The sequence below is a fragment of the Molothrus ater genome, chromosome 5 (genome assembly GCF_012460135.2).
Source record: "Molothrus ater isolate BHLD 08-10-18 breed brown headed cowbird chromosome 5, BPBGC_Mater_1.1, whole genome shotgun sequence".
Lineage (NCBI taxonomy): Eukaryota > Metazoa > Chordata > Aves > Passeriformes > Icteridae > Molothrus > Molothrus ater.
In genome coordinates this window covers 39,150,791-39,172,775 of record NC_050482.2, presented here as the reverse complement: position 1 = coordinate 39,172,775, position 21,985 = coordinate 39,150,791, and the positions used below count along the sequence as shown (strand labels likewise).

At 36.6% G+C, this 21,985-nt stretch overlaps 1 protein-coding gene across 1 annotated transcript in view; it reads right to left on the bottom strand.

The window, feature by feature from the left end:
* OTOGL (otogelin like) overlaps positions 1-21,985 on the bottom strand; it is an 89,571-nt gene that overhangs the window by 29,716 nt on the left and 37,870 nt on the right. Inside the window, exons 26-33 of the mRNA XM_036401161.2 lie at positions 11,641-11,775; positions 11,042-11,188; positions 9,260-9,379; positions 6,917-7,033; positions 4,022-4,178; positions 3,476-3,502; positions 1,881-2,048; positions 11-289 (exon numbers count right to left, since the gene is read on the bottom strand). Of these exons, the coding sequence (XP_036257054.2) occupies positions 11-289; positions 1,881-2,048; positions 3,476-3,502; positions 4,022-4,178; positions 6,917-7,033; positions 9,260-9,379; positions 11,042-11,188; positions 11,641-11,775 (1,150 nt within the window). The remainder of the gene's footprint in view (positions 1-10; positions 290-1,880; positions 2,049-3,475; positions 3,503-4,021; positions 4,179-6,916; positions 7,034-9,259; positions 9,380-11,041; positions 11,189-11,640; positions 11,776-21,985) is intronic.

The following is a 21,985-nucleotide window of genomic DNA, read 5'->3' as shown; positions in this document are numbered from 1 at the left end:
CAAAATTTACCTTCAATACTAAAGCTACTGAAATGTTTGAATTCTTCCGAACCATCATACTTTTCCACTTTAACACTGGATGGGGTGAGAATGATGAAAAAGCCTTTTTTACTGTGCAGCTCGAAGGCACTGAGCCCTGGACCCCAGAGACCCTGGTGGTGGAAGAAGGTGGCTCGTCTCTGAAAGGAGGCATTTGCCTGCCACTGCTCCAACCCGATGGTTTCATTGTCATGTACGTACAGAAAGTAGTTTGGTCTTTCAGCAGATTCAAGGGAAACAAGAGACAGAGCTTCCACAGAAGAAAAAAAAATAATAAAAATGGTAAGATTTTCACAGAAAACAACTTGTAATTGAGATTAAATCCTATATATTGGCTGCTAAGTGGTTTCTTTTTAAAACTGTCTTTTCACAAAAAAAAAAAAATCAGCTTTGTGTTGCACAAAAGAGAGTTAGAAACACAATTCAGGGTCTAAAACAGACTCCAAAGGATCATATAATCCAGAACCACCAGGGAACTTATCAGTTAGACCAAAATTGCATTCAGCCAACTGCTACTAACCTTCAAAACTGATTCCTAAGCAGTCTCCAGAGTGGAACTTGCATATCTTGGGAGTTTTTCTCAAGTTTGGACAGAAGTCTGACAGTTTAGCAGGACCAAAATTTCATTAGTAAATAATATCACATTGTAAGAACATTAAGGTCAGGCTTTTTTTTATATGCAGTCATATCCAGAAACACTGTAAGAAAATCTATGGCCAAATAAGAGACCTGACCTCTATTTGCTCTACCCATGCCACAAATCAAAAAAATTCTCTGAAAATTTCTCTGAAAAAATTCTCTGAAAATTTCAAGCTTTATAAGAAGACTGACTTCATACTTGATTTTCAACTTGCATACAGTCTTGAAGTTCTTTAATCTAGAGGAATATTATCTCATCCCTCATTTCCATATGAAAGTCATCTGCGTACTGCACAGATATAATGAATTATTTAATTCCACTTTACATAGGGATTTGACAAGAATGAATTAATTCTTCTGTTTTATGTATTTTTCATTTCAAAATCACATCTAAAAACCTAATATTCCCACGGCAATAAGCATTCAAATGTTTGTAAACTTAGCTTGAAATTTTTCTGTGGAGAGAGCCCTTCTTTATGTTGATTTTTGAGGGTTTGTGATTTTTTCAACACATTAAATTATTTGAGAAAGCAATGACAAAATCTTTATTCATTTAATTGGCACAATCTTCACATATGTGAAGAAAGAAAAATATATATAGAAGTAAAAATATTTAAACAGGTGTATTTTTGTTGTATAATTTGGGTAAGTCTCTGATAAGTAAAACATAGAGTTTAGGACTAGCTGTTCACCGAAGAAACGACCTTCTATGTTGCACAGAGATGCTGCTTGTTAACAATGCAGAAATAGATCGATCATTCTGAGTTGCACATTTTCTAGGTCAGGAAAAGTAACAAATAAGGTGGAAACACAAGGTAGAACCAATTTTACTGGAGACAAAAATATCCTGCATTGACCTTCAGTGTTGATATTTGCTATACACTTGTGAAAAATTCACCAGTTTCCAATTTTACAAACTAACTGGATTTTTTCACAAAGTTACTCTGTTCACTTGTATTTTGCAATACTTCTAAAATAATTTTTGAAAATTCAACTTTAAAGCTGGAAGTGAGGTTTTCTAATATTAAAAAAAATTATTATTTAAATCCCTCCTTCATTTTGAAATTGGCCACTTATTCCAAAAACTAAAAATATCTCGACTACTTTAGGACATTTAGAAGATGCAGCAAAAATCATTCATATAGTTTGACATATATATTTCATATATATCTCTTATTAGCAAAACTGCTGAGAACACTTACATAAATCTTTATCTTTGAAAAGACCTGGAGTTATCATGAAACTGAAAATTATATTTCCATGTGCTCCAGTTCTAGGCAAGGGAAATATCCTTCTGCTGGATACATTAGCCCCTATAATTGTGTCATTCACTCCAAAACTTGCCAAAATATAGGGTCCTTCACCAAGACCTATGGGAAAAAAATTTTCATCACATAATATACAAAACTTAAGTCTTAATTTTCCACTTGGTTCCACTTGGTAGTGGAAACATGCATAACTCTGTCCTTTACTTTAACCCTGACAGGCAGCTAAGCAGCACACACCTAGTCACTCACCACACACGTCACGAAAGAATCAGAGAGGAAGAACTGAAAAAAAATAATGGGTGAAGATAAAGACATTTGAATCATGGTTTGGTTTGAGTTTTGTTTACAGAGAAACAAGGAAAAAGAAAAGGAAACCAAAGAAAACAATTGCAAAAAGAAAACTAAGAATACAAAGCAAAGTGATGAAAAAGCCAAAATTCTTCACCATCAGCTGACCAACATCTAGATGAACCATAAGCAATGCCAGTCCCAGAAAACTTCCCCTCCAATTTCTATTGCTGAACTCAACATCATGTGTTCTGCAACATCTCTCTTGTCAGCTGGGGTCAGTTGTCCCAACTCTGCCCCCTCTAACCTCCTGTGCAGCCCCAGCTTGCCTACTGGTGAGAACAGGGAAAACCTTAATCTATGTAAGCAGTAGCTACAACACCACTGTCATCAAAAATACAAAATATATTATTAAATTCATGTTAACTATATGAAGAAAATTAGCCAAAACCAGTACTCCTTTCTACTTTTTTCATAGAGTCATAGAATAATTAAGGCCAGAAGGACCTTTAAGACCACTGCCATGATGTTCGCCATTAAAGCCATGTTCTCAAACCTTTCTGAGTAAGATAAAATTCCCTATTAAAAAGTAATTGGGAAGTCAGCTATACCTAGCAAGAAGTTCATGCTACTACTGTAGTAGGCCAGACTGGAGGAGGAAAATATAATCTGTATAATGATCCTCATTATGAGATGCAAGTCATCCTAGTCATTAAAAAGACACATTAAAATTCAGGTTCATTCACTCATTACAAATAGTCAACTTTCCCTTTTCAATACCTATTGCTCCCTATAAAGTATGTGCACAGTATTCAAATATTAGAGGGAATGACACAGGAATTAATTCTATGACATGAATACCACTCTCATTCTAAGGCACTGTTCTTTTTACAGTACAGTATTGTGAGACATGTGCACAAAATCCCATAGCCCATCAATGTCCAAATATTGTAGGTCCCAGCTCTGAAATGTACAGTACAAACACAAGGAAATGTCCTTCTAGAGCTTCTCCCTGACTGCTACCATATGTTGTAGGATGATGGATCAATCCACCCCCCCCAACTGAACATTATGAACTTATTAATGGAGGCATTAGGGATTGCTAGGATCATTCAACACAGCTGGGCCACTAACCTTCACTCATTAAAAATAAAAGTAATGTTAAAACTGCATACACCGAGCCAAAGAAAAAGCCCATAAATTAATTGAGTTTTTAAACCAGAATATCAAATAGTACATACCTTGGTTATAATATTCACAGTCATAAGCTAAAAGAAAAAGAAAACAAGCATGTTATTGTTATTATTATTACTGTTACAATTATTATTGTTAGTAACAAGAGAATCCATGTATTTCTGCATCCCAAAAATGTAAAGCTCACTTTCAGGAGAGGAAGTTTCATGTCGCATAAGATATTTCAGTCAGTGATTTTATTTTCTTAGACGTTCGTCCAGTGACAGCAGACCTGAAGCAGGAATTATTTTACAGCTAAGAACCCTTCTTGCTGTTGAAGAACAGACTGGGTCTCTTTGGAGCCCTGCACAGGAAAATGGACATCCAGCCTTTCCCACAGTCTCTGCACTAACACATCCTAAGCACAGCCAGCCCTTTTCAGCAAGACAGTGAATTTGGGTGTGTAAGGATGACACAGCTAACACAGAGACAGCTTGAGAGATGTGAACTATGTTTATTATCCACATACTCTGTCATATTTGTATAACTGGGCAGGAAAAAGTCAGGGATGCCTGTGAGATGAGCTCTGGAGCATGGCCAGCCCAGGTACATACCGCAGAGCAGAGGAGATCGCCAGTGAATCGCTGCTCCTTGCTGGCAGCACTTGTGGGCATAAGCTGCAATACTGGTACACAGACACTCACAGTCCCCACCAAGATTGCAGTTGCATGTGTCTGTGTGACAATTTTTGATAAAAGAAGTCACATCAATCTGGGAGGGGAAAAAAGAAAAACAGCTGACTTAATTGCATGAGCTGTACATATTCCGGTTGCAGCAGGAGTTTTACTTCTGGACTGACTGAAAGCATTAAACACAACAATAAGGTATTTTCCAAAGTTTGGGCATATTCCTACACAAAATGCACACTTCAAATGATCAGCTTATACCTAAGTTAAAGGTCAAAAGAAAAATTGAAACAGCGATTACTAACAAACATGCTTGTCCACACATTTGCTGTTCATCGATTTTAAAGAACTATTGAAGCTGGCAGTTCTGCTTTTATAAAGCAAATACTGCCATCTGTAGCCATCCTGTCAGTTTTGCATGAACAACAACAAGATCGGAGCTGTGACTCTGATTACCAAGTTATTAAAGTAATAATTTATAGAGGGGAGATTTCCCAGGGGAAGAAAACTTGGGACCACTGGTGACATTGCGCAGAAAAAAAATAATATTTCTGCACTTATCAAGATTTTAATATAATTTGCCCACAAAACTTCATTAGATCAGAAATCCACATTCTCTAAAATCCTATCACAATATTTCATGATTTTACATGATACACTATTTCTTGAATTTAAATCATCTTTTTTGTAATGTTCAGCAACATTTCCAAAACAGTGTTCTTACTCAACACATGGACTGTTTAAAGCAATGCTTCTCTTCAGTTTAGTGTCTGGTCTAGCTCAGCTGTCAAGCACTCAAATGGCACACGTCAGATTACAGAAATACCACCACAGTAACAAAGCACTACTTATCTAACATGAAGACAGCTTCTCAGCTGGCAGTAGCTAGAAGCTGGCAGGGACTGGATCAAGGGCAGAGAGGTGTTATTGTGCTTTCATTCTTTTTCTTGTTTTGAAAACAGGGATACCACTGGGGATGTGGGAGACACACATGAGAACTAGCTCCATTCAAAGTGACAGTAGTAGCTTTGTAGAAATCACCTAACAGCAGACTGGCTCCAAATATCTCAATCTGTCTCTCATGCCTGCAGAACAGCATTTCTCCATGGGCCAGCAATTTCCTGCTCTTGTGACAAACTGGGAGCCTTGGGCCAAAGATCCTGCTGTCTCAGGAATTAGGAGGAAGACCCTTTTTTCTCCATGGTCAGGTTCCTCAGACCCTGCTGAATTCAGTGCTTATTTGGGCAACTGCAATCCATCAGTTGCTGCCAGGCAGAGATGCAAGATTTTGTCTCCCTGCAAACTGGTGTTGCAGCCTGAGTTGAGCTGTAAGGCCGCCTGTCACACTGACAGGAGCTTGCCTGCGTGCACTGCAGGATCTTCCACCCACACAGCAGGAGCAACAACAAGCACGTTGGAAACCCCCATCTTTGTTTTCTGCTCTTTTCCGTGCCCCCAGTGTCAGTCTCTGCTTGGGCTTTTTTCTTGGCACCCTGTTCCCCACCCAGCAGTCAGTTGCACATGCCCTTGATAGGAGGTCACTCTACATTACATTTGCAGGAGCTGTACTTTCACATGCTGATTAATGGGTTCTAAAAACACATGAAAGATGTTTGTTTTACAGACTCTCCCATACAAGATAGATGCACTTGACTACTAATTAAATCACATGTTTTGCACCTGGCATAGATTTTTTTTTACATAATTATGCTAAATTTCTGACATAATATTTGCTAATTCTAATCACAACATGGATAAGATATAGAAAATGAACGTTCAAGAGAAAAGAACTTTCTAAGTTGTTATAATAATACAGTTTCTTAAAGACTCTCAAAAGTTCCATTTTTATTTATTATTTGCCACTTTGAAAATACGCTCATCACTATGTTCTCAGGCACATGCTCAAAAAATTCTTTACATAGTAACTTAAGTCAACATTAATAAATCTCTTGGGTTAAGCTACTGCAACCTCCTTCACAGGCAAATTCCTAACCATGTTGATATTCAGCTTCAGTCCTGAAAGTCAGGAGGTTCAGCTGAGACAGCTAATGATCTCACTTAGTATTAATAATCATGAAGAAATTAAAGACTGGGATGAAATGTCATAGTGGTTCTTGCTTGTTCAGGTGCAAAGAAGCACCTAAATACCATTGGGAGGCTAAAATTAGAAATAGGGAAAAATGTATAAAGCATGTCTTGCATTGATAATGGGTGGATTAAGATGGAATAAAAGATTACGACACAAAATAGAGCTGTCCCCATCTTGTCTAGACTGAACTGAAGGACATTGTTGTAACTCTTTTAACTTGTACTTAGCCAGGTATTGGGAAAACAAGGATACCAAACCTCAGAGTTTTGATAAAACCAGATTATAAGCTGCCAAACAATTAAAAAGCTCGAAAGCAGAAATTTTGTTCTCTCATATTTCTTTTATATAAAGCAGGAAACAACAAAGTAAAACCATTTGAAGTAAGCTGTAGGTACATGACACATACACTTACTTTAGAATCCCTCAATTTATACAAATTTACAATTTGTAAAACTTAGCTACCTTTATAGATAAAAGGTGTAAATCAACCTAAAGAGGCTAGAACCTTGATTATTCAGTAGACTAACTCACAACTCTGTTACCACTTTTATGTTTAGATTCCAGTCTTGAAAGGAACAAGGAGCTCTGCACAAATATAGCCCACCCACACAGAGATACTTGCAGGGCTTTACTCTGTATCCTCACATTCAGACTGAGGGTACTGGCAAGAAGAAATTCATTACTGGAATTTTATTATTTTAATGAGAGCAATCTTGGATCTTTAATAGACTTACCACATTGCGACAAGGTGCAAAAAGATCACTGTATAAAATTGAGCATTCCTTTTTTGCATAAGGGAACTTGCTCTGATGTACTTCACATGGTCTCAGTGTTTCATTTGGGCTCTTACACTTAAAAACAAGCACAAAACCCACAAATATTTTATAGGTAGGTGTGTTTATCACAGACTCAGGTACATCATAGTAGCATTTAATTCAATACTTTCATAATCAGAAAATAAAAAAATTCAATTCTATCTTCTTCATCTTCTTTCCTTGATTTGTTTTTGTAATTGAAAACATTTGCTCCAAAAAGAATCTTTTTGTTTTTTTCTAAAGCACTAAAATGTTCCTGCTGTCTGCTCAGCGCATAAAGACAAAATGTTTTCTTTGTGACACATTATAATCATTACCAGAGCAACCAACTGTAACATCACAAACAAATACGTGGTCCAAATCCATCCTGGGTGGTTTTCACTGACTTTAAATGGAGTCATACTACAGATGGTTTTAGCTCTGTAAGTTCAAATAAATAAGCAGTGGTAGGAAGGGAACAACTCATTAAAATATAGCATCAAAGATCATCATGATAACTCAAAAAAATGGGTGAGATACAACTGCATCACTTCTAGGATCTCTTCAAAAAAAAAAAAAAGAACAGAAAAATATAGGAAAGGGACACTCAGCTTGGAGAACATGAGTTCATCTGAAACCATGCTGTGTTGGTGCAGCAGGCAAGGTGGGTGTAATGCACCAGGAGGGTGTGACAATGAATGCACAGGAATCACTGGGGTGTCCCACAGCAGCCTCAGCTGCAGTGCAGTCACCCACATATGCTGCCCTCCTGTGCAGGTGCTCAGACACTGCTGTGAGGATATGTGCTGCCACTCCCAGGAAGGAGGAGCCCTGGAAGCATCTCCAGCTTCACAGTGCTAATACAAGCACATTTCCCAGTAGCAGAGCTGGATTCTAGGCCTCCAGCTATCAAATATCCCTTTAAAGTATATTGATTTTTCAGAAATGGTGACCAGGATGCATCTTTACAATAGGCCAAAGGTCCTTTTTGAAAAAATCCTGAAGGCCTACTGCAGGGGCAGATGAAGTGCCAAGTTGTGTGAGCACAGCCAACCAGCAAGACCAAAGCTGAACTTAGATCCTGATCGCTCTGGCAGACATAGAGATCAGGAGATTACATGAGATTTTACAGATATGTATCTCCACCAAAAAGTAAGGTGCAAGTCTTAACATCCTACAGGTTAATATGCTATGCTAACACTATACACCTTTTTAAGGAAGCCGCTAAATTGATATATTGAAAAAGCAAAATTCATGAACTTAATATCAAATATTCACACATTTGTTTATGTAGGACCTTCTAGATGAGCAGTATAACTCTACACATTTGCCTTGCTTGCTTATGAAATTTAAACATTTAATGTAGAATAAAATATATCCAAAGGGAGATATTGAGGCAGAGAAGCGTCAAAATCTTTATTCCAAAGCATTCTTCCATGAGCTGAGAGATATTTGGTCAATTTCCTGTTGTGTCAAGGAGAGAACAGATTAAAAACTGGGCCTGACAGTCACACAAAGGGAATGCGTTACAAATAAAGATTTTTCAGGAGGTCCACAAGGCTATAAAACTTTACATCTTCTCAGCACAAATTAATGAAATACCTATTCTCCTGTGTTATAAACCAGAGTTGGACGATAAATGTGTGTTATAAACCATTTATAACACAAATGGTGTTATAAACCATTCATTCTCTACAGCATCCTCCTACCTTCTCCTCAGAAACCAAGTTTCTATACTGGGTTGTGCCTGTTGCTGTTCTGAGCCTTTTCTGCCCATCCCTTCACCACCTCTGCTTTGTCAATTTACTCTGTTTACAAAGTGCCGCTAAAATAAATCTTCATTTTATTGTCAGTATTTAGAAAGAAACTCTTCCAGGCCTCTTTTTTTCCAGCATTCAGATTCTGTCTACTTTCAGTATCCTGATGCCTTCCAACCCAGAGAAATTACAATTGTTTTTAAAATTAGGATGAACCAAAAATACAAGAAGCAGTGTACCCCACTTTGTAGAACACTGAAATGCAGACAGCTATAATTGTCTTTCACAGGGGAAAACATATCCTTCCCTAAAGAGATTGTTTAGTATCATTTAAATTCTGCATCTGTTTGCTATGACATACGATATTATTAACACATTTCATATCTACTCATACACAAAAATTAAAATATCCTCTTATACAGTGACCATAATTTTAGAAAATATCTTTACATCATGTGTTTATAATGTGCTCTTTTACAAATTAAATTTTTTTTTTCTCTACATTCCTGTTGGACATGGGACTTACCTGTCCTAATACCCAGCTGTCTCCAAACACCTGTGCATTTCTCACCTCCATGTTGTTTGATGTAGTCAGATCATTTGAAGTATATTTGTCAAAATTTCCACACAAGCCTGCCAGTTTTCCCTGAAAGAGAAAAGAATTTTTTTCATAAACTTACAGTCAATAATTGGCACAAATTACACACATGGAATATATAAATTTTTACATAAAAAGGGTGAATGTAAATCTGACTTATCCTTTGAAAATATCTGACACCCTGCTATGCCTGTAGTTCCATATTGCAAATACCTTTTAACAGAAATCAGTGTTTTCCTTCCTTTTTTCCAGAACTTCTCCAGTTGCCTGCCTGTGAAAACAGACTGGAATCTAGTAATATTTTTTTCTGAAAGCTCAGTAGTGATTCCAGTCCAAAAGTCAAAAGTTTAAGTGAATTACATCATGATTGTGAAGCCTGACTAGTTGTTGTCATTAAAACTTGCCGTCTCTAATTTTAGTTCACAATAGCTAGAACATTTGTAATAGCAATTATAAAAGAGACAGCTGCAACTTTCTTTTCTTGGGCATATGCTGCTGATGGAAAAACTATGTATACATACATACATATATAAACATATAGGAAAATAGACATTCCTGCACAACAATAAAAAGTAGAGCTGGACTTTTAGGGTGTTGTGGATCACACTAATGAGTTTTTTTCTTAAGGTCTGCTGCAGAGATCTTACCGAACAGAAGCCTCTGGAAGAAACAGTCATTGGAAACAGAAAGAACTGGAAGTATTTGTGTTCCTAAATGCAACCTGTAGAACTCAGCTCCCAGCTAGCTTACTCAAAAACTGTAGACCTTTTTTTTTTTCTCTATGTATATTGATGGCTAATAAATCAACTTGTTGGTGAATTAAGTATTTAATGGCTATTTGGACAGAAGCCTATAATAATTTTGCTCTAAAACCACATTAGATGGTCATTATAGCTTTGACTTACACTTCAAAAAATCTGATACTGTATTCTAGCCCAGCATGCTTTTTTTTTCTTTTGCTGAATAAGCTCCATCTTCATACATGTGTTCATGTTTGAAACAAAGAGTAATGAAATTCTGAATTGCACTGATAGGGTTACTCTGCCTGCACCCAATGACTGAGTTGCAGAGACACAAAGTTAGATGATATAGCAATAGAAAAGAGAAAAGCAACTGGGAAAAAAAGGAGCCTTGAATCTCTCCTCACATTGTGACTGAATCCTATCACGATATATCCATTAGGTTTAAATGTAAGGTTTTTTCTAAATCTTTTCTGTATTTTTTCTTTTTTGATTAAAGCCAACATGTGACTCCATCTGTTCATCTCAGAAGCCTCTACTACATCCCAGGTTGCTGTTCCAACATCAGTCTAATGAAATCTGTGCTACAAACTGGCCATCCTCCATGTCACTGGCCACAGAAGCATTTTTTACATTGGCTCTAGCCAATGAAAACATGCAGTAAACTGGGTAACTCAAAAACTACCCCTCACTTCCAGAACCCAAAGTTATCTTTGAGTCAGAGCTGAATCACTACATATCTCCAAAGCTACAGTGAATCAAACAGAGTGAGCGTAGGTGTAGAAACCACTCCTTCTCTTCAGAAGTTGCTTTCTCCATCTCTTCTTACCTGGGAAATACTAGCAGCTGAACAAGCTATATCACTGGGAAAGCTAGTCTTGAAGAAAAGACTGTCACAGTTATTCAATAAAAGATGACATTAGGAATATAGAGAATCTACACAAAATCTCAGGTTTATATTTTGGCTCACCTTCCATCGAGGTCCAACTTTTACATGCATCATTGTCTTCTTATCCCACAGAATTGTAATGTCCTGTTCTGGAAAGTGTATCACAGTATAATATCCAGCCTTCCAGAGCTGATAGTTAGATTTGTTTTCTTGTGCCCCTAGGGTCTTCTGACACAAATGAATATTAATTAAGATCTACTAAAGTAATGCTACCAGATAACAGCAGAGTATATATTGAAGAATATTTTAGCATATAGCTGAATCAATAGTATTAGTAGAACTGTTGTTTAATACTTTGACATTTTGTCTTTTCAGTCATTCAAATTTGCTTCATACTTTGGTTTCTCTTTCTAAACCAACTGGAAAGAAACTCATAAATCCCAGTATGTTTCAACTCTTGAGACTTTTGGGCAATCTTCTTTGCATGACAAATAGAACTTGAAAAAAAACAATGGGAAAAAAAAAGTGTGTCCTGGGACCTGCTGCTTTATCCAGGCCTAAACACTTGTACTACATTAACTTAGACTGAGAGATGCTTTCCAAAAACATGCTCCTTTAGAGCTGTAAATTTGCAGTGCTTATCTTAAAGGGCAACCAAAAAAGGAAAGAAAATAACTAACCTGCTTCTCAGAAGGTTCACTAAAATAAATCTCAGTGTCTCCAACAGTGATGAAAACATTCTTTGAGCAAACAATATCATTGTCAAAGCACTTTTTGTTCTGAGCAATTATAGATATATTTGAGTTATCTGTGCTCTGCAACATTAAGAAGAAATAATTTTACTGATATATTCAATTGCATTTCACTCCTGCAGATTTATTCTATGCTTATCATCATTAAAAAATATATATATATATACTTAAGAATTTACACACATATGAAATTAAATTTAAGCAAGTTACCAAATCAGGAAATGGCTTTTTAAATTCAAAACTGAACCCACAAACTTTGGAGTTAAGCACAAGGAGCTATTATATTCAGCTGTGACTCCTCTTGCTGAAGACTTCACAAACTCAGAGGATCAGGCTACCCCTAAACTAAGAGTCTGGTTTAGGCTTTTAAAATATGCTTTTACTTGGTAGCTAATATTTACGGCACAGTGTGGTGGTAGAAATTGAGACATGCTATAAAAAGAGCTTTATTTTTAAACCAAGGTACATGAGATCAAGCTGTTTTCATGTTTTTAAAACCAATAAACCTTCCATCTGTCAGTAACAGAGAGGACAGTTTCTGTGCCACCACACATCAAAATTCACAAAACCATGAGTCATACTTAATGTTATTGGAGGGGGTAAATGTTTCTGCCAATATTTTTGTTTGTAGGGTGGGGTTATTTTAACTTTTAGAAGATTTGAATACTTTGTTGTCCTGATTTACTGGTGTTTTAGCACTTCAAATTCAAATGTACTGCCTCCCCAATCCCACACCTTTTGGCTCTACAGACCATTCATTACTTTTGCATACTAGGCACAAAAAAATCACCTTTGCACCTTGCCTCAACACATCAGTTTATTCACCTACAGCTTCTGTGGTTCTTCTGTATCCTGAGGGAAACACGCATGCACCTTGTAATTCCACATGCTAAGATTTTACCTGAACAAAGGAGATGAACTGTCTTTTCAGTTGCTAACACTACCACCAAAAAAATGAAGTTGAGCTATTCCTATTTCCTATTTTAATTTACTTCCCTATTCTTTTCTGTACCAATCCTTTCAAATCAACAATAACTATAGAAATTACTTGAGAAAGTTAACTTCATAACATTAATATGAGCCACTGTTAATATTGAGACATTGTTTCTGAATCTAGTTCAATTTTTGAGTAAATTCAGTCCTACAGTCATCAGACACCTGAGAAAGACATGAAATAAAAATCTTGGAAGTGGCAAGTAGCACCCACTGACTAATCCAGTCTTATATGGGACACTTGGGTAGTGCTGGGAACAAAAAGATTCTCTTGTTAAAACTCTTCTGGCTCCCACCCTCTTTTGAACATACTCTCTGAGACTGTGATTAGATGAAATTAACTGGAGGTGCTAATGGGCATGGTGTACAAGATGGAATGGTGGCTCTCAGCATCTCCCCAGTCCTGGGAATAACTCTTGGCTCCCAGTAATGCTCTTGAAGAGCTCTACTTGGCCACAACAGAAGGCGCCCCACACCTTGGTGTCTGCCCACAGCATCTCCCCCAGAGCTTTGCTCCCTCCTGTGGTCAATGTACCACTGCTTTGCCCAGTGTACCCCCAGGAGTTGCTGGTTACTTACTCCTAACTATTTCTTGCCTGTCTCACATTTGTACCCTTATTTATTCTGTGCTCATCAGAATTCAAGAATTAAAAAAAAAAAATCAGTAATTTTTCCTCATCAGTGAGAAATACTGCATGCGGCTGTAGGAAGAAGTTTGTGTATTTTTTCTTAATAAAAGTCATAGTGACCAAACTCTTTAAAAAACTCTTTCAATCTAAATTCAAAACCAAACCCAAAACCCCAGATGATGGAAAGCATAGAGGTATTTTTTTGCCACACAGAGGAGGTACTACTGTTTTGCTACCCTTGATCTAGCATGGCCCACAAGCCAGAGGATGCTGCTACCTGGCATAGAAAACATTCTACAGCAAGCGAGTGCTTGTGAATGTGATGAGCATGAGTTGTGGGAGACTGCCTGCAAGCTCTATGTTACCCTAATGCCAGGGCTTAGGAAACAGATGGTACTTGCCAGCAGTTAGCTTGGAAGGCAACAGCTACAGTGGGTAAAGTTATTCACTAACTGCTTAGTGGTAAGGGGGTGTAGGAAATCAGATCTCCGTGATTTAGCAAGGGAACTCAGTTTAAAAGTATCAAAATCTTCAAGGTAAAGTAAAGTTCATCTGTTCCATTCTGTTGTAAAGTTGTGTTAGTTTGCACTCAAAATAAAATTGGTCACTACCTTATTGGGAAATACACTATGTTTTAATTAAACCAGGCCTGCTGCTGGAGTGAGTACCAATTATTCCCCTCCAAGTCAGATAACAGCCCAGAGCATTTTTTGATTTATTGGATGCGATGTGGTAAATTAAAAAGGAGACAATCTCATTAGTTTGATAGATAGGATGCAAGCTCATACATTCTGTGCTGGGCAACTGAAAAGTGAGAAAAGGAGTTACTCCCCACCACGGCTCAGTGCAAAGAAGGACTTTGCTTGCAGTCTATTTGATGCCTAGGACATTGTGGGCTCTTTTCATTGCACAGGTCACTCCTCTTCAGTTACCTTAGTCTCAGCAAAAAGGGACACTCTGAGTTAATAGGGAACTAATATCTTCCCTGTAAGAAAAGAAATTAGGAGCTTGATTTTAAATTAGGATAGTCAAATCAGGCTAATTACCCCACAGTAAAAATACACCTTTTTTGGCAATGAAGACAAGTCCTTGAGGCAGCAGCGGGTAGCTATATTAGCTATGCTAACTGAAACTGCTGCCTGTGCCTTCTGACAGTCCAGACCAATCCCTTCAGCTGAACAGCATCAACATACTCAAGTCAGAAGTTTTTGTATATGGTTGGGATTTGAGCCAAGAGCACAAACTGAGTTATATTTCAAGTTAACTCTGCAGTACAGAGAAGCCTGGAGCCAGGAAGTGTTTTGCTGACCAAAGCCAGAACAGGGAGTCCTGAAGACATGTGAAGTACTGCCTTACTTGTAGGATTGCATGATGGTATTAAATTACTAGGAATTATGCAGGACAGATATGCAGAGAGACTGTGCTAGTAGTTCAATAGAGTTATGAGTAAATCAGACATTTCACAAAAAAGGGCTTTGTATTAAATCCTGAATCTTCTGTGCTTTCTCTTTTTCTAATTAAATCTTAGACCTAAACCCATACATAAAAATATCATTATGGATTACATGTCTCTTATGGCTCTAAACTTTCACAAAATTATTTGCTTTATATATATTTACAAAATTATTTGCTTGCTGTTCTCTCCATATAACTCAATAGACACCTTTCCAAGCCATACAATATTAGACAAATTCAAATTTGAATGACAGTTTCTATCACAGTCTTCAAATTATTCTGTAGCTGCTGCACATGCAGTGTCTTCTTTCAATAAGGAAGAAATAAAGTGCAGTTGAAACTTAGCACCTAACTATTACCAGTGCAAAAGAAAAGACTATTCAGCTAAAGTGAGGATCATCTTCTGATGTTTATATAAGACAGGGAGGTCTTAAGCAAATCTCAAGAGTTCTTAGGGAATGTGATGGTATAAATGATAATGAGTTCCATCTCTCTAATCTGCACTAAATCCACACAAATATGAAAACAAGCTTTTGTCACTAGCACTAGAAGAAATGTCTGAGTAGACACTAGGAGCAGGTCTAATGAATAACAAGGTGGGGGATTTTTTTGGTTTTGTTTTTTCTGCACAGCCTCTTTCCAAGGCAGAGTCACTCTTTACCTTTTTAGGTAAAATGCACCCAGCAGGGGATGTACTCCAGTTCATCATGTGAAACCTACTTATGCTGACAGAAACTAGAAATAAAATGGTTTTCCCACTGCAAGAGTATCTTCCCACGTAAATTACCATATCCAGCCTGTTCCAACTTAATATCAGTTTCTTTGTGATAACATGGAGTTGCCAAGCAACAGAAAAGACAGAGTCACAGCTCTGGGCAGTCAGTCAAAAGCTCATTGTCAGTCCCACTTCTCAGGACATTCTTTTTCTAGACTTCACTGCACTTTTTTTCCATATTTCTTCCTAGTCAAAAAAGCAAAGCACTGCTTTCCTTTTTCTGGTTTGGTGTTGTTTTTGGGGGTTTTTTTTAGCAGTGCTTGGGAATGCTAGAGTTTATTTTTGTTAGTGACTTTCTATTTCAATATCCTGTTAGAAATTTTCTGTCCCTTTTAACCAATAAGAATTCTGTGTAGTGTGCTTACATCTTCAAAATGCAGCCTGGGAAAAGACAATTTAATTGGCTGTATTCATTTCTTTGAAAATTTCATTAAAATCTCTCTAACTGTTCCATGTAAGACTCATTTTTTTTTCTCAATACCCATTTACCTGATTTACCCATTACTTTTGGCTTATTCCTGCCAAAAGTGCAAAACTGCAAACTAGGGTGGCCATAAAGGCATATAAGGACATCCTGGGAGTGGATAGAGATAGATTAGATTAGGCCTATCTTCCTTTTGCTTTAATGATATTTTAGGTGTTTTCATATGGAGCCACAAAAAAGAACTGTAAAAAGCTCTAAAAATATGGAAAAAATATAAAGTAGTTTAAAAAGTAGAAATTGCTTTCTCCTTCCTACATATTTTCAGAGAGATTCCATAGCTGTGTTCAGATGTAATATTTCAGGAGATTTTATGGAAAGTCAGAATTAGCTTGGTCATGGTTTATTGGCTCCTTTCTTATGAAGGAACTTAACATTTGAAACTATTACTTCTAGGGAGCTTGATCTGGGAGAAGTAAAACATCTTAGCCCAGATTTAGTGAGCATTTGGGCATAAATATAGAAGCTATTTTGGGGAGCAGACAAATGCCTTGGCATCTAACTTGTTCTTGCTCTATTAGCTTCCTGTGTCATTTTCTGTGGACCTGAGTTCCAGATAATCAGTGAAAATGCATTAATTATGCAAAACTCATTTTAATTTACACTAAGAAGCATCTCTTATTGAAAAGCTTCCTTTGTTTTGCTGTTGCACCTAATTTCTTTGCAACGTGCCAGAATTAAATATACAATCCACGTAACTTTATTTGATCCGTGGTTTTGCATCCTGTACTAATTTGTATCAGCAAATGTTCTTCCCCACACCTATTAAAACAATGGAGCAATGTTGCTTGGAGTCAACAGATGGCACTGAAACACACTGTCTCACTTTGGGAAGAAATCCACATGAAAGTTGGGAAAAAATATTATGGGAAAGATAGTGGATGATCCTCTTACACAAGAGAGAACAGAGAGGAAAGGAATTGTAATAGCACTTTTTTTCCAACCCATGTTATGTAGTTTTATACAACTATTAAAAATAAAAACAAAAATTAAAAAAAAAAACAACATTTAGGAACCAACAACCTGAAAGCCAAATTGCTTATGCAAATGCACATTAATTTTTCCTTTACATCTTTTACATGGCTGCAGAGTATTTTCACTCAAAATATGGCAAAGAAGCCTGGAGTACACATGTAAGATATGAGATATTTCTAGCTTTGAAGAACAGTTAAGTAGAAAAGGAGAGAAACATGACTGAGTAGATTCACTCATGAAAATTCAAGAGGAGTGAGATTATTCCAGCTACTGACTTATCCTCAAACAATTTCCAGATGTTTGCTAGTCCATCCATGATAACTCTTGCCTATTTCTTTAAAAGTGACTTCTGAAAAGGATACATCTCAGCTAGAACAAACTCTCAAAAACTCCAAAAAGATCTATGACAAGTATGTCTATATGTATGTATGTATATATACAAGCAACAGGAAAAACATCATTATATAATATTTTCTTTATACATTGAGTTTTCTTCTAGTAGATTTTACTGCAATATAGAGCTGTTGGGTGTTCTGAAGGTTTGTCAACAATAAAATCCTTTTTTTTTTTAATCTAATAATAATGAAAATACATTACAGTAAATACTTTATCTACTTAAAATAGAACCTTGTTCTAACTCCATGTTTCTTAATTTTGAAAACACTACAGAAAGATCACTGAAAAAGTTTTGATTTTCTTTTTTTGTATTTTAAGAGAACTATATTAAAAGGTTTGAGAAAAAAGCATTTAAAGCAGATTTCCTTTTGTTTCATTTACTTAACTTTGCCTGCTTGTGTACCAGATTTAGCTTTTGCACAGGTCATATTACTCCAATCCCTTTCTAATTAAAAATGAGAGCTTCTGAAGACTGAAGATTTTGAAACATTTGAGTATTTGTTTCCAAGTGACAGATTCTGTAATCTGAACTATTCTGAAATACGAATCAGCAGCACAGTTCATGGTATTAGTTCTAATATCTAAGCATGTATTTACATGTATTTACATGAGACCTGTTAGTGTTGTTTTATTAATAAGTGCATGATAAATGTTAATATTTTGTTGTTGGTTGTACTGATAAAGTGCAAAAGGAAAATAAAGGACAAGAGCTCCAGCAAATGATTGCAGAAGCTAGAAAGCTGAAACTTGCACAAAGATTTTATGTTTTTCAGTATTAAAAAAAAGTTAAGTGTGTTCATTTACACTACTGAAGTTTAGTTTTTATATATTCAGAAAACCAAACCTCATAGCCTGATCTTAATCAGAATAAATTGAATTCACAGTTCTCATATTTCACCAACACCCAGAGTCAGAGGCCATAAACTAAGCAGCACCTGCAGGTGACTGACCCAAGCATCCCACCCCTCCAAACACAGAGAAGGGCTGGGTGCTACGGCTGCACACACAGCTCTGAAACAGCAGCACATCATTCCTGGCTTTGCTCATATTTTACTGTGCTGCATCATCAACGGTTCACAAAGCTGAACCCACCAGGGGCCCTCAAACTCAGGCAGCCATTCTGTGAACTGCCTTTTCAGGCAACCATAAGCATAAAATATTCTGGAGTCAGTATAGCCAAAGGGCTTTTGGATGATGAAGATTAACCCAAAATCAGAAATTCGAGGCAAAAGGTCACTAAATAGCAAAGTCCTTAGTAAGGGAATCCAGCTTCTGAATCACACTATGCACACACCACCTCCAAATTGCCATTCTCATGGTAAGAAAATTTTCCCCAAGCCTTTCCTGGAAGCCCTCCATGCTAATCTGCACAAATTGAAAGAAATCTTTCCTTTGTTGGAAAATAAAAGTGATTCATTCACTGCATAATTTAATGGTCTGGAGAATCAGGTGGTGGAGGCAGAAAGGCATGTAGAGGTAATTGAGTCTGAAATCATTGATCTGAAGAAAATGGAACAGAGCATAAATCCATTGCCAACTGTAATCAGATCTTTTGCTCACAGAAGGAATGGAACAAATAGAAAAACAGGTACAGCTGAAGACAGGATAGAAATGGATGTCTCCCAGAGGGAGCTTGCTATTGACCCTTACAGGACTTCCAGAGACCCAGAAAAAGAGTGCATCCAGAAAGGTTTCCTCTGAAATCATGGGACTAATGAAAAGCAAACTGTTGGTATTCTTTGCAACAAGAGCAGGGCAAAGTATTCACAGTAAACAGTTTTTTCACTGAAATGTAGTCTCTTTCTTTCTTGGGCACAAATTTTCACACAACACATCATTATTTCTACACAGTTAGTGCTGCTATAAATTATTTGACAAGTGTTTTAGGTCGAAATATTTTGGTACATCATTTACTCATAAAACTACAAATGGGAATATGGCTTGAGGATTAGATATGTTAATTAAAGAATTAAAGGCACTCTGATTGAAACAGCATGTACAGTTTTATTTCCTGAAAAGATGAAAATTACTTTTAGAGTCTGATGTCCAATTTTAAACATTTGTAATTTCAAATTCAACATTATTTACTTTCCCATTAAAATCTCCATAATCTATTAAAAGAAACTATTCAACTTAACTCTGAATAGTCAGCTTGGCAATGTCGATTAACCATGAACCTGCAGCTTTAATTCTCTATAAGGTGACTGAAAGCAAGAAGAATGTATTATTTTGCAAATAGGCTATGAGAGACACCATGCCAAATACTTAATTCTACAGCTGTGCCGATTTCATGGATCTAGAGTCTGGCTATCTCGTATAAATGATGTTGAAAAAGAGCTGCACAAAAAATTACAGATATTCAATTAGGGATCATAGGATAAATCCTAGTTCTGACTCCTCAGATGTCAAATGAGTAATTGAAAAATTGTTGCTTTTTGTGTGATTGCTCCAGCTTATGCCCAGTCATCATCTCAAAAATTTACCATTCAAGATAAATATATCAGCAAATAATGGATAAAAGATTATCAGTACATCAAACAACCTCTGTATTAAGCACTCTAATAAAAGTATAATTTAGTAAGAGCTTTGAACTTGCTTCAAGTTACAAAAGAAGGGGAATGCAAGAGAAGAGTTCCCTGGCTGTATTCCCCAGAGCAGTCCAGGTATCTAGTTCTGGGGTGTGCTCAGCATGGGAGAATCACTTGGGAAGTGATAGTGGTGATTCCTGAGCTGATGTATGTGTTGTTGAATGAACTTAACAAATGACCTCTTATTTAATGTCTGCTGACCCAGAAGAGTTACATCCGCACTTCTAATTGGCATAGTGGTTTGATTATTTGATCAAATGGCTCAAAAATGATTGTTGTTTTCATAATCCTCCAACTTCGGCTTCAAAAGAGTTTTCATGGTTGCATCAAAAAAGCTTAAGAAGGTGACTTTAAAATGCTCAAAGCCCCAGTGGCAGCTGAAAAGTGAAAATATTTTTACTGCATACTTTGAATTTAAGACTCATCTATTAAATAGGAATACTTGAGGATGAGGCCTTAGTTACACTGACCTTCATCTTTCAGGATATAGGAACAAAACAGTCCATCCCTTTCTGTGCTTAAGGATCTTCCTGACAATGTAAGGTTAGTGGAAACCAAAGGTTAGTGCATATATTTCAGTGGGGATTTTGGGGTGTTTTTTAAAAGACAGATGAGCATTGCAACAGAGCACCCTCTCGTTTGAGAATATTCTGATGGGTAGCTTATCCCTTTGAACTACTGCTTGAAATCTGCCCCAGAGCAGAGAAAATATTTTTTTCTGAGAAATGCTAATAATTTTTGGGGGAATATTTTTTCTGAGAAAAAATTTTCTTCCGTTTCACAGAAGAGAACATGTCTGAGGGGCTCCAAGCGCACTGAACCTCCAAGCCTTAATAAAAATGCTGAGCTGCAGGACTGAAAACCACCACAGAAATAAAAAAGGCCAACATTTGTAATAGAAAGACACTAATTTTATCATAAGAGCAGAAGTCTATGAAACAGGTAAATGGAAGAAACAGACAGCAACTAGCAAAAAGTTTGCCAGAAAAATAACCCCATTTTTTGGAGGAAATAATGTAGCATCATGAAAGACAGTAAAATAAGACAATAAGCAAGAAAATGGAAGAAAAAAGATATTTAAATATTTTCAAGTAAAAAACTGTTTGACTTTAATTTTATCATTCATATTTAGATTAGCAAAATGAAGTGTTTACATGACCAACACTGATAAACGAGTTTGTCTTCTAAGATTTTTTTTTAACCTTCGAAATAACCGAGATTTTAAAACATTTTAAAAAATATTGATGTCTTCTCTGTGAATGTCATTCATCTATACAGGGACTTTACATCTCAGTGTATAATGTAACTCTTAACTCCTTTATAAAAGTGAATTTATCTTTTCATGAGACCTAACTGCCCTAATATTCTTAATTGCTGATCTAAATATTTTCTGTCATTTTCTGCCCAATGGACAAATCTGTTGAACTCATTATAAAGGGTTTTTTCATACACTTGCAGTCACCTTAAACAAAAAGGCCTGACAGGAGACAATGATGTTGAAAACAAGCAAGTTTCATAATTGGCTGAAAGTTTATACTTGATTTTTCTCCCACAGGAGCACAAGGGGTCCTTATTAAAAACATAATAAAGGTAAGGATGAGTTCTTTGTTTGGTACAGTGGAATATGATGACAAATTAAAGAGTTGTTCAAACAGATCAGATTTAGGAAGACCAACAGCCAAATCAAACATTGAGGGTTGGTAACATGGATGGGAACTGCACGTTATCATGCCTCTGGGGATGATGGATTCAGTTGATAATTCTTGCACTCAGTTCTGTATCTGGGAAGACCTCCTATGCCAACAAACTGATTGTAGCTATAACTTTCCTTATTGCCCCACTACAACACCTTTAGGTGTTACTTCTGTTAGTAGAAACACTGCTTACAGGAAAAAGATTAAAGGATAAAGATAAAAGGAAAAGGACAAACTTATTACAATTTGTTATATACAACACTACAGCTACTTTAGCTGCTTCAGTT